Source organism: Phasianus colchicus, chromosome 28 (genome assembly GCF_987193195.1).
Source record: "Phasianus colchicus chromosome 28, bPhaCol1.hap1.1, whole genome shotgun sequence".
Classification (NCBI taxonomy): Eukaryota; Metazoa; Chordata; class Aves; order Galliformes; family Phasianidae; genus Phasianus; species Phasianus colchicus.
In genome coordinates, this window is record NC_143463.1 from 1,206,366 (window position 1) to 1,219,247 (window position 12,882).

General features: G+C 47.5%; 1 protein-coding gene across 5 annotated transcripts in view; it reads right to left on the reverse strand.

The window, feature by feature from the left end:
• Window positions 1-1,296: 1,296 nt before the first annotated feature.
• The window catches only part of LOC116236203 (excitatory amino acid transporter 4-like), a 28,411-nt gene continuing 16,825 nt past the window's right edge, over window positions 1,297-12,882 (reverse strand). For 2 of the 5 annotated variants that reach the window (XM_090125873.1, XM_090125869.1), the window contains 6 exons: window positions 11,869-11,911; window positions 10,681-11,021; window positions 8,280-8,513; window positions 7,173-7,367; window positions 6,595-6,729; window positions 4,982-5,601 (listed from right to left, as the gene is read on the reverse strand). In XM_090125873.1, coding sequence (XP_089981999.1) covers window positions 5,403-5,601; window positions 6,595-6,729; window positions 7,173-7,367; window positions 8,280-8,513; window positions 10,681-11,021; window positions 11,869-11,911 — 1,147 coding nt within the window. In that variant the 3' untranslated portion in view covers window positions 4,982-5,402. Of the gene's footprint in view, window positions 2,927-4,981; window positions 5,602-6,594; window positions 6,730-7,172; window positions 7,368-8,279; window positions 8,514-10,643; window positions 11,022-11,868; window positions 11,912-12,882 lie in introns of those variants that run through there. The other 3 variants (XM_090125870.1, XM_090125872.1, XM_090125874.1) reach the window with 3 other exon arrangements.

Genomic DNA, 12,882 nt, shown 5'->3' on the forward strand with positions numbered 1-12,882 from the left:
ATACTGCAGTCAGTGCTCACAACACCCACTGCTCTCCCCTCACCTACCCAGCTGGTCACAGCATCACAGAAAGCAACTGGCTTCCTTATGTGTGATTTCCCCTCGATGAATCTCTGTTGACTACTCCTGATAATCTTCTTCTCTTCTGTTTTTCTAGTGGTGACATCCAGAGTAACTTTCTCAGGGTGGCAGTGAGGCTGACTGGTTTGGACTTTCCCAGATGCTCCTTCTTGCCCTCCTGGACACTGGAGGGACATTGCCCACCCTCAGGCACCTCTCCTGTTCTCCATGTCCTTTGATAGATGATGTAGAACGGTTTGGTGTTCCCTTCTGCCAGCTCCCACTGCACACATGGGTGCATCCTGTTAGGGCCTGTGGATTTCTGTGCATTGAGTTTGTCTGAATGATCTCTGACGAGATCCACCTCAACCACAGGGAAGTCTTCCATTCCCCAGACTCTCTCTTATCACAGAATTATAGAATCACCAAGGTTGGAAAAGACCCACAGGATCACCCAGTCCAACCATCCACCAATCACCAATAGCTCTCAAATATCTCCAGGGTCTGGGATTCTCGAGGGGCAGCCTTAGCAATAACGACAGAGGTGTTCAGCAACCCCACCCCCTGGTGCTCTGCATGACCATGGCACCCACCTCATTCATCAGCAGCCACACATTTTCCCCAGTCTTCCTTTTGCTATGGGTGTGCTTTACAAAAGCCTTTCTTTGCTGTGACCTCTCTCACCAGATGTAATTCCAAGTGGCCTTAGACCTCCTTGTGCCACCCCTGCATGCCCTGACAGTGCTCCTATATCCCTCCCTTACAGCCAGACCCCTTTCCCACATTCCATAGACTTTCTTCTTCCATTTGATATGCTGGGGCTCTTTATGGAGCAGAAAGATGAGAAGGGTTCTCAAAGGGAGAAGGAACTAAGCACTGCTCAATTACCGTGCCACTAATGCAGCATTTCAGAGAGAAATATAAATTTATTACTGTTAAGCCTCAGAAACCTTTGGCTAGATTTCCCAGGCAGAAGTTTTGTGCACAGCACATGCAGCAAGTAAGCCAGCCCTGTGCTGCTGTGCCATAGCAGGCATATGCAGAAAACAGCATCAAAGGAAAAGCTTTGGGGAAAGACCTTGTAAAAATCTGAATTTAGCACTTGACCTGTGGCACAGAGACATGGAGATAAGGCCATGTAACACACGATGCTGAACGTGGCATCCCTGACTTTGTGGGGTCATGGCTCTGAGGGAAAAGAGTAGGGGGGGGAAAAAAAGATCATGTAAGAGCACTGTGGAAAAGGATTCCCTTTATTTTTCAAATATGCAAACTATCTTTATTAACACTGAAACTCACAGCATGAAAAGAAAGGCCTTGGGAATTAACACAGTCAAACTGCCCGAATGCGACAACAACACTGCAGCAGTGATTTCCAGTTACCACCTTCACCCCTGGGGAGAGCAAAAGATTTCGTGATTCCAGATTTCATGGGCAGATCCAGCTTCTGAAACAACGTGCACATACCATGTAATGGATGTGATCCATGGCCCAATGTGTGAAAATCTGTATTCCATATATTTTCTCTCTTAAATTCCCTTCGAAGGGATGTGTCCTGAGCTCCTCACGGGTGTATGCATTGAGGCAGCTCCCTGTTTCAGCCCAAATATTGCCCACCCAATCATCAGGAATAAATTATTTGCCAAGAGAAGAAACTTGCTGTGTTTCTGCAACTAGAAGCAGCAGTACTACAGTAAAGAAAAGACCGCATGCATTCCCAAATAGCTGATAACTTAAGAAGACAGCTGATAAAATGATTTAATATTTTCAGTTACGCAGTTCTGAAGGCTGAGTTGGTACGAGGTCGGAGTTTGGGCTTGGAAGGAGTACAAACACTTCTGTATGCCTGGCTGAGCACTTGAAAGCTTGCCTCCTTGCAAAGCTGGACAGCATGGGGACTTGAGACCTTGGGATACACACACTGGGAGCAGCCACAGCTCACAATTAGCACAATTAGCACCTTCCAAATAAACCTTGCTTTAGAAGATTCATTACTGTAATGTAAAACAGTTTCTGTTGTTTTAGAAATGGGAACAGTTTTGCAAATCAAACTGGGTGTCAAAATTAAGTATGCAACCTCATAGAGTGAGGGTTCAGTATTGCCCGTCCTTGGATCAGCAGCAGAATAATTGTGTGTGTATATGTGCGTGTGCACGTGCACCCCATTTATATACACACACACACCTGTATATAGGTATATTTGTGTATATATAAGCAAATTCCTGACAGTACTGTTTGGGTATTGTAAACAAATGGATAATCCTGATCATAAATTGGTCCACAACATAGGTGGACACCATAGCAAAAAAATATTGGCTGAATTCTGAAACTCCCCACAGCAAACTGGCTTGCAAGATTGGAAAAGGAGCCATCTACTCATCTGTGATCATTAATCTTTTGTTGAAGGCAAGAAATCACATGGCAAGGCTTGGAGCATGCTGCTTGGTGGGAACAACTGAGATGATGCCAATGCAATGCAGTATGGAGAGCCCCTTTTGTGATATGCTTACGTATCTGCTAACAGCAACTGAAAACAGGTTAGAGTCCTGCTGAGTTTAGTTAAGTTATCATAAGGATCCTTTCTGATAGCTTTTGGAAACAATCAGAAGGACCCTTTGCAGTACCTCTAAACCAGAAAGCATGTGCATATATTATAAAGCCAGAAGGGACACTCATGATCAACTAGTTTGACTCTCTGCATAACCCATGGGCTTCCCAGAATTAATTCCCATTTGAGCTAGAGTCCAATCCAACCATCTCTCCTTTTCTTCAAATTCATCCCTTGGTTTGCCCTTTATATATATATATACAAGAAGTCTCTTCAGGAGTAGAATTCAATGCTTTCTTGAGAAGTTGGACAAATAATCTGCAAAAAAAAAAAAGAAAAGCAAGATGTGATTTAATAAGGATAAATAGAAATTACTGTATTTAGGTAACAATAATCAACTGCACAAACACAGGCTGGGAAATTACTGGCTAGGCAGCAGTTCTGCTTAAAATGGTGTAGGAATTATCGTGGATCACCAGTGGGGTGGAGGCAATGCTATCATGCTGCTGTGAAATCACCATGCACTGTTGGATTTCATAAGGTCTGTTGTTTCTGCTGGACACATGGTTGGACTCATGTCAGCTGAGCTGTGTCAGTGCTAAGTCAGAGCTGTCTTAGCTCACTGTAGATGCAAGTTAACACAACCTAAAACTCTTAGGTTAAGATCCAGCCTTTAGATACAGCCATCTCATCAAAGTTCAGGTCTAATCTCACTAGGATACCTCACTGGGAGTTAAGATAAGCTGAGCAGACATGAATTTGTTGCAGCTGTGAGCAGCTCCCCTGAGCAGTGTGCTGTTACCTGCGCTAAGCTGAAGCTAAGGTCTCTATCTCAGTGTGCATGAAATGTTCTTTCCTCTGTGCTAATAGATCTTCAGGTGGATCGTTCTGTCCAGCTGTCCTGAATCCACTTGGAGAAAGGTGTGGAACAGAGAGGGAAAAGTCCAGAGGATGGGACTGTGAGAAATTTCTACCTGAGAGGGCATACTGAAAGAACTGGCTCTGTTTAGTCTAGAAAGCAGAAGAGCAGACATTATAATTGCATTCATGCAAAGAGGAGGAGGAAGATAATGATTTCTTATCCCACTCGCCAAGTCAGGATGAGAAACAACGTTCTTACACTGTGACAAGGAGAGGTTTATGTCAGGGAGGAAAAAATGCACTGGGACGTATAACCTGGAGATCAGCATTGCTCAGAGAGGGCCTGTTGGGATTGTCTGCACTCCTCCTGCCTGGGTTCTGGGGGTCTTTTCCTGTCCAATTTTCCATAAGTCTTATAAAAGACTGATTTTTTTTCCCAATATATACTGAAAACCATAGAAACTTCTCTATTTCTGAGTAGAAACAGCATTACAGCCAAGTTTTTGGGCAGCTGGATTTCAGCTTTTGGATTTTGCTGCCTTTCAGCATTTCAGACACTTCCAGATGATGCACTTCTGTAACTGCGGCTATTCTCCCAGAATTGCTGCCCGAGGAGCTGCTCGGATGTTCAGAACATTCATAATCCTTTACTTGAATGTGGAGAGTAACAAACAGTGCTGCACACCACGTGTTCCAGCCTTCTGCCTGGAGGGTTCAGTTTTGCCTCAAAAATTGGACTCCAAAATCAAAGCTTATAAAAATTAGCAAGAAACAGACCGTCACTTTTCTCTTGCTTTAGCAGCAAATGCTGCAGGCACAGTCCGACCAGCTTTGATAGCATAGTTTAAGCCCTAAGTGTGAGAAAAGCCCAAGGCAGCAGCATTCTCCCTCTGGTACTGTAGCATGGATGAAGGTGATTAACGCAAAGAGAGCACAGGACAGCTCTGTCATTTTGTCCCTGCCTCTGAGCTGAGAAACAGCTGGCACAGAGCAGCCCTGGCATGCAGGCAGCAGCAGCTGCTCAGGGAGGCACGCTGCTCTTAAGCTTTGCAATTCCCCTTCTGCTTTCACTAAGAGGAGAACAGATTTTTAGAAAGAAACAAAGTGAACTGTTTGGCAGAGCTTGGCTGAGTGGAAAACTGGCTCAAAGGCTGGACAGTGGATCCATTCCATTATTTGTTTGCTACTTTCATAATTCGCTGCTTCCATGAATGGAAAGCCATTCTGACCTCTGTGCTACCAACCAGCACAGCCCTGTCCCTACCCTGAGGTCCCATCTTCTTCGAAAGATAGGAAACCTCAATACCAGAAGGATTGCCAGAGGGGTGAGAAGACTTCAGGAGGCATTGGTGGTGTTACTGTGCAAAGCTGGGACTGTACACAAGCAGAACACTGTTTTTTCACAAGCACTGGTCAGTGAAGAGTTGAAGTGGAGCGCTGGTGCCCACCAGAGATCCCAAAGCTGCCAAAATCTTGAAGGGAAGCCACTGACCAAGTGAAGGCTTTGCTACTCTGCATCTGCAGGATTAGCAATAGTCATCATGCCAATATCCTGGTGCCAGTCCGCAGCTGGGGGTGTCACTGACCCACCTTGTCAATTAACTATGCTTCAACTTCAGCTCAGAATGGAGGGAGCTCCTGGTCCAGCTCATCCACTGCGCCTTATTTACTCAGGTCTAGCTCTTGAACTCCAGGAAGAATGACTAAATCAGGCTTTCATGGAACAAAAGTTTCTTTGCCGTTTAATTTTCTCCTCTTTAAAGTCAGCCGGAAAGAGATGGGGGGTAAAAGGGATCAAGGGAGACTGCATGTGGGGGAGGAGAACAGTGTAGATGTTGGAAAGTCTGTCATGTTCTGTCCTCCTCTTTGTCCTCCAAGACTTCTGCTTCAAGTCTTGGCTTTATACAGCATGAGTGTGTGATGCTGCCTGACTTCACAGTGCTGTCTCCCTGCTGGGGTGCCTGAGGCTGTCGCTGTGTGTGCAGACCCGCTGGCAGGGCTGCTCTTTCTCCTCTATCCCAGAATTACCAAGTTCGCATTCCTGCGCATCCAGCTCCTGCCTGGAGAGATGCTCCACAATGCCAGCACCCAGAGAGTCCCCCAGGACGTTGGTGGTTGTTCTAAGGCGGTCTCTGAAAAATTAGAGAGAAAAGTGATATGTAACTTCTCACTATCAGCTAAGGGGATGAAGAACATTTCAAGAAAACCTGGTATGTAAGCCTGAATATTGAAAACCTGTCATCAGTCCAGCAAACCAAAATGTCCTGCAGCATTTACAACAGCAGTAGGACTTTCGTACCTCATTGAAAGCAATCTTTCTGGGTAAGTGCAACAGATAACTCAGTATCTTTGGAGGTGTGACCTTTTCCAGCCAGTTCTGATCTTATGCACCTCTCCCAGAATGAATGGAAGTGTTGGACCAGACTGTTTCCCACTGTTCAGCTGTGGCTGGGAGCAGACTCGGGCTGCTTTGGCTACAAACCAGCAATACACAAGACAGAAGAACAGAGGAAACACTGCCAGTGTATCCCTGAGTTAGGATTTTGTTGTTTAAGAAGACAGAACTTTTTTCAATCTTATTCCTGAGGGTGCTCCTGTGAAATCACTTGTCCCAAAGTTGAAAAGGGATAGAAGTGGCAATGTGTGGCTGGTTAGATGCTCAGGTTTGTCCGGCCAGTCCCTTCCATCCCATCCCATCCCATCCCATCCCATCCCATCCCATCCCATCCCATCATATCCCATCCCATCCCATCATATCCCATCCCATCCCATCCCATCATATCCCATCCCACTGTCCTTGTTTGGTAGCACAGAGCCACCATCACTCAGCAGTGTGAATTTTTGTGTTACTGACACAACCTATCCCTGTAGATCTGGAGATAATTTCCAATAGTTATCTAGTAAGATAAAGCAAACTAAGGACATCTTGCTTGGTCACCAAGCTGATCTGTAAGTGAATTCTGATGCATTGGGTCTCTGAAGTATATGGCGAAGATGAATGAACAGAGAGGGCTTCTGTGCAAAGGCTTCTTGATACATATCATGGAGTCTGCTTGTAGCAGAGACACTGGGAGTGCAGACACAGGGAGCACAGGGCAGGGCGTGCTGCTGAGCAGAGAACTCACAGGAACCAGTCCACAGCGATGATCAGCGTAATGTCTTCAGTTGGCAGCCCCACCGACGTCAGCACTATAACCATGGTCACCAGCCCTGCCTGGGGAATGCCTGCAGCACCAATGCTGGCTGCCGTGGCGGTGATGCTGGAGGGAAAGCAAAGCACATCTCTCAGCAGAAGGAAGAATACAGGCAGTCATGTTTGCAGAAGCATCAGGAAGAGTCTCAGCACACTGTCTACAAACCATCTTGGCAGCCTTTCTGCCCTGGTCACAGAGAAGGAAGGTGACATGTGGGGCGTCAGACTGAACCCAGCATGTCCTGCCAGCACCATCCATAGCAGAGTGCACACAGCAGCTCTGCCCAAGGGTTGGCCCCAACTTGGGAATGCAGTAAGGTCTCAAGGGGGTCTTGAAGACATGGCATTCAAGCCCTATTAGCTTCCATTCCTGGAAGTTTCCCCTTCCTTTTCCATACTTCTGAATGAAAAAGGAACCTGAAAACTTCTCAGGCAAGCCAACAAAACAGGCTTACCCAAGGGCTGGCTATGGGATCCCTCCCAAAACCCCCTAGCCCTTTCAAAAGTCACCTTATTGTGATGATCTGCCCAAAGTCGAGCTCGTAGTTGTTGACTTGTGCAATGAAGATGGCAGCGAGGGCCTCGTACAGAGCGGTGCCATCCATGTTAATGGTAGCTCCCACGGGCAGAACAAACCTCGTGATGCGCCTGTCCACGCCGTTGTTTTCTTCCAGGCACCTGAAGGTGATGGGCAGAGTCGCTGAGCTAAAAGGAATTTAGAAAACACCACAAATCAGGTATGTGCTGGCTGTGCCAGGGGGACCAAACTGCTGCCTGGGTTGTCACCTTACCCACCTGTTTCTCACCCTGCCATGTGAGCCAGAGGCCAGATGCTGCTAGGAGAAAGAACAGTCTAAGCAAGGGTTCCTCAGTATGGTGCACGCTGCATTGCCCGTTCAGACACAGCTTTCCTCAGGGGGATGGGCAGGGGCTGTGTGGTGCTGGTGGTGCTGGTGTAACACCAAAAGAAGAGGATTTGGGGGATTCTGGGTGCACAGAATGGAGCCTCAAGTCCAAAACTTCTTTTCCAGCTCTTAAAAAAATCATGTCCTTTCCCCTCCCCAACTTAGTACATAAGAAAAGAATACATGAGTGTATCTTTTGTGTTTCAGTGTGAAAATGCATGTAGGAGAAACTGATACAACAGCACCCCACAATCCATTGCTTTGGTTGTGTGAGTGACTGAGGACACTCCTGGCAGTTTGACACCAGCTGCATACAACGCGTGTGCCTGGAAAAAAGAAGTGTGCAAATGCATGTGAGCATATATATGTGGAGGTGCGTGCACGGGAAATAATGCTGGGATTCTGTGGGGTTTGATTTGTGTCCTGAGCTGAGTGTTTCAGGGCTGCAAGCACAGTCACCACCGTGTTTGTGAGGACTGCGGGTTGTGAGCTGATGGGTAGAGAGGAGCACACGATAAGGTCTCCCGGGCAGGGAACTGGGAATCTTTCTGCTCTGAAATGAGTTGTCTGGACCAATGCAAAATGCTGTTAGTGCCTGAAATGGTGAGACCTGAGTGCTGCACTGAGGGCAACCAAAGCACTGAGCAGCAGCCCTGCAATATCCACACCATCTCCAACCTCACTTCTCCCCGAGGCGATGTAGCCACAGTACCTTGAGGAGGTGCCCAGGGCTGTGATGAGGGCCTGCAGAAGCCCTGCAATGAATACCCAGGGGTTCCTGTGGGTGACGATGAAGTAGAGCAGTGGCAGGATGCAGAGGGCATGAATGAGGAGCCCGACGATGACAGTGAGGGTGTACATCCCCAGCTGGCCCCCCATCACTGCCAGGTCATCCATCTCCAGGATTTTGCCAGCAATTAGAAACATGATCCCAACTGGGGCGTACCTGTGGATGAAACACATGGACAGTGCTCAGAACTGATATCCCCACAGCCATACCTGCTTCAATGCATGCTTTCTTGGCACATCTTCTGTAAGCCAGCACACCAGGAGCGTGTTGGTTGGTGGACTGTACTGTTGGTTTCTTTTCTGGCAATGTGGAGAGATCTCAGTCAAAAACCAGCTGAGTGCACAGCTTGGGCACTGGTAGAGGTTTCTTCCTCCTTCCAGGTTCCTATCTCTCTCCTCAACATTGCTCGTGGCATTGCTGGGGGGTTATAAGAAGCCCTCATGGTCCCTTCCTTTCCTAACAGAGCTTGGGCTGTGGGGATCTTTTTCACTGAGAGACACAGTTACGGAAGTAAGAAGGAAATGGGAGTAAAAGCAAGTGTCCTGTGTGCCTAGCAATATGCCTTGTTATCTTTAGAGGTTCTCGTGCAGGGAAGAGGAACATACAGAGCACCCACAGCTGGTGTGCTGAGGACTGGCACAACAATCTGTGAAGGCAGCCGTGGTTTATGTGCAACCTCTTTTTGAGGCATGCTGCTACCCTTCCCATTTCTTCTAGCTTTTTCCCCCAGCAGTGCATCTCATGAGCAGCAGAGGCTCCGTGGGAAGGAAGCCATAACACAGGCAAGGGAATTATCATGGGCACTGAACTAAACATGAACAAATGATTGGACTGAAGGAAATCCCAGCTCCGTGGCCACCCCTCTCAGGGCTTGGCCTCTACAGCTCAGGAGCTCACATGCAACTCATGCACAAAGCTCAGAGGTCCACATGCCAAACTCCAACTTAGCCTGGAAGGTTTGGAAAAGTTTCAGGAAAGGATTTCACAAATATTTCATTTCCTCTGACCTTTTTCTTGGAAGACATTCTTGGATGCAGGTAGTGACCAGATCTCCCCAGGACAAAGCAGCTCCTGGGAGATGCTCTGCAGGCTGTGGCTCCAATAAGGTGCGCTGGGGACACAGTCCTGCCTCCTGCACCAATGTTTTGGTGAGGCAAGGGATGTCTTCAAACATTAGCTAATATATTTCCACAGGCCATTTCCTAAGCATAACCAGCATCCAACCCATCAGCATTCTGCCTTTTGAGGCAGTTGAAGCAGCGTCAAATGGCCTCTGAGAATAAAGAGTGTGCAGGTCCTCTTCTTCCACTCTGCTCTCCTTTCCCTTGAGCAACTCTTATCTCCCCTTAGGAAAGCAAGGCTCCAGATTCTGGCTCATCCATGGAGGAAAAGATGCCAGAGGGGCTGGGGCTCCCAGGCAGTGCATGGCTCTGCTGTGAGCTTAAGGTTGCTTTTGCCCTCTATCTCTGTCTGTGTAAGGCCATCTCCTGTGCCTAGGATGTTTCTCTGCAATACCAGACTGCCACTGGGACACCAGGGAAAGAAAGCTGGAGTGATTGAGAATGGGGGAGAAGACGTGGAGCTGACAGATCCTTCCTTGTCAGGCATTTCCACATGTTCTGCCAGTCCAATATCTCTCCAACAAGCTCCCATTCAGAGCTTGAGCCACAGACAGGTAAGGAGCTTAACATAACAAGATTTGGTAAAATCCTGCTTACTAAGAAGACTTTTTGCAGCAATGCCTTCCTTGTCTGGACCATGTAGTGCAGGCATAAGAAGCAACAAGAAGCTGAGATCTGGAGGAGGTGGGATCTGGGAGACCTCCAGCTGAAAGGCAGTAACTTGGAGTTGATCCTGTCAACCCAGTTCAGCTTTCAGAGCTCAGGCATGGGAGTGCTGCCCTGAGGGGCAGGAAACTGGCAGAAGTGACTGTGATTCAGCTAGCTCAGGCTCCTGGAACACAGCTGGAAGGAAAGCTTTCTGTGGGAAAGCCTCACGCCCTACCCCTGCTGGTAAGGCTAAGAGATCTTCCACTTCAGCTTTCTGGTCTTCCAAGGATGTTTCCAGCAGCCTCGGGGAAAGCAAGTCCTGGTGTACCTGATATTTCTACAGTAAAAACAAAACAAACAAACAAAGAGCAACAGGAAATGAAATGTGAACAAATATCCCATCCAGACTTTTCCCTCCAGCCTGATGGAGCCAAAGGAGAGCTGTGCCCATCTACTTTTCCTACGCATGTCATCCTTAAAGCTACTCCATTTCTCATCAGGTCAGCGGAAACTGCACCTGCAGACCTCCTGCTCCAACCGGCCGTGCTCCTCACCAGATGATAATGGCCACCAGCCTCATGATGGCTTCGTTGAGGCAGTTAAAGAACTCCCGCAGGGCCCGTCCCTTCTGCTTCATGCTGCCGATCACCAAACCGAAGCACATGGAGAACACTACCAGCCCCAGTGCGTTCACCCCATTGGCTGAGCCCGGGATGGGAATGACTTCTTCAAAGGTCAGCACCTCGGAGATGGTCCCCAGGGCATGTGTGACATTCTCCAGGATGCCGGTGGAGTTCTCAGGCGCAGGGAGCTGAGTGGTTGCCATGCTTGCTGTGAGATTGCTGCTGTGGAGGACGGTTCTGGTGAAGACTCTGGTGCTGTACTGCGTCTTGTACTGAAACGACAGAGATTGTCAGATGCACTCCCCGGCCCTCGCTCAGGAGCTCAGGACAACATGCCAGGCTGCTGTATCCCTGCCCGAAGAACAGAGAGAACTGCAAGTTCTCACCGCCCTCAGTGGGACACTCGCCACGCACGTTCTCAAACTCCCAGTTTTAATGCTTTGGCTGAAAAGTTCACAGAGCCTAAGGTCAAAAGAGAGCACTGGAGCACCTAGAGAACTTCATCTAGATGCCATCTACTGACTCATGTATGACCAAAACATCCCCCCCTTTTTTTTTTAATCTCAATTTTAAAAGACAGAATTCCATTCTGCCCGAGGTAGTTTGTTTCAATGTTGAAATCTGCATCAAATTCTCCATTTGAACTCTTGTTCTCATTTTAAGTCACTTACTTTTAAGTCTCTATCTATTCTTTGGTCTTAAGACAGGACTGTTCTCTCCTTTGGATGTGTCTATAATCTTGCAAGTCAGGTGCTCTTTACTTGATGGGCTAAACAGACAGATCCCCCAAAGTTGTTCACTTGCATCTAATCCTTTACCAGTTCTTTGCACTGCAGTTACCTCCTATATCTTCTAATCTTTACAACTCTAAAAAGGAGATTATTTAATCCACATGCAACATTTCTCTTTGCAGTGAGAGATACCAACATGAAATGAACAACTTCTTTCTTTGGTAATCCAGGACTGACACAGGACCATTTAACTGCAGGATAAAGGCTCATGGTCACTTGCTTGGGGGATGCTACAATACAGACTGACTACAGTGCCTCCTTGAGTGCTGGAATATATTCTACTGCACAGTGCACAAAGGCAGTCCATAGGTCGGGTGGGATCTCATACCTGTTTGAAGCAGGCTTCCACCAGGTTGGGTGGGAACATGTTCCTGCAGATAAAACAAGAAAAGAGTTATTGTCCTGTCTGACTTCCCAGCAAATGTGGGCTTCATGGCCAAGGCCTCTGTCTGAGAGCAGTATTGTTTCTCTCAACAGCCACAATGCCAGCCTATGGAGCAGATTGGCTCTTTCTGTCTGGCTGAAGATCTGGAGCTGATCTGGATCTAGATGATCTTTCTGCACATGAATACAAAATTCTAAGAAGTCAAAGCAGGGTGAGCAATGAAGTTACTTGCAGGTATGCCTCAGAAACGATCCTTTCCATCTTTCTGGCTTATTAAGCACAAATCACAGATTGCAGGAGCAGTTGGAAGGGCCCTCAGGAGGTTCACCTTGAATCATTGCAAACACTACATTTGGCTCTGGCTCTGTCTAGCCAAGCCTTGAAAACTCCCAAGGACAGAGATCTGCCACATCTGTGCCAAGCTGCCCTACGGCTGCACCATAGTCCTGGGCAAAAAGATACTCTAATGTACCACTGTCCCCCCAAAGCCAATATTCCTGGTTTGCACATTTTGTCAAGATTTCTGCCATTTCAGAGAGGAGTTTGGCTCTGTCATCTTTATAGCTGTTTGCTGCTATTAGATCGTCCCTTGGCTGGTCAGCTCTCTCAGCCTATCCTCACAAAGCATGAAGCTCAATCTGAATGGTTTCTTTCTTGACTCCATCCTATCATTCTCAGCTGAACCAAGAGCATCCAGCAGCCAGCCTCATTTCTCCTGGGTGTCTTCTGACTGGTTTCCCATTCTGCAAAGTCAGTGCTTAGACATCATGACCAGTCACTTGGCTCCTGGATGGTGGCACTGGCTGGAGATTTTCACTGGGACATGGGTTCATTGCAAAAGCATCATCAGAACTCACTGAATCTTGAAGAAGTACCATATTGCCATGTTCTCAGCCTCATCTCTACAGCACTCATTTGATCTCTGTTATCCTGTGCCTCAGAAATGAAGCTTCATGC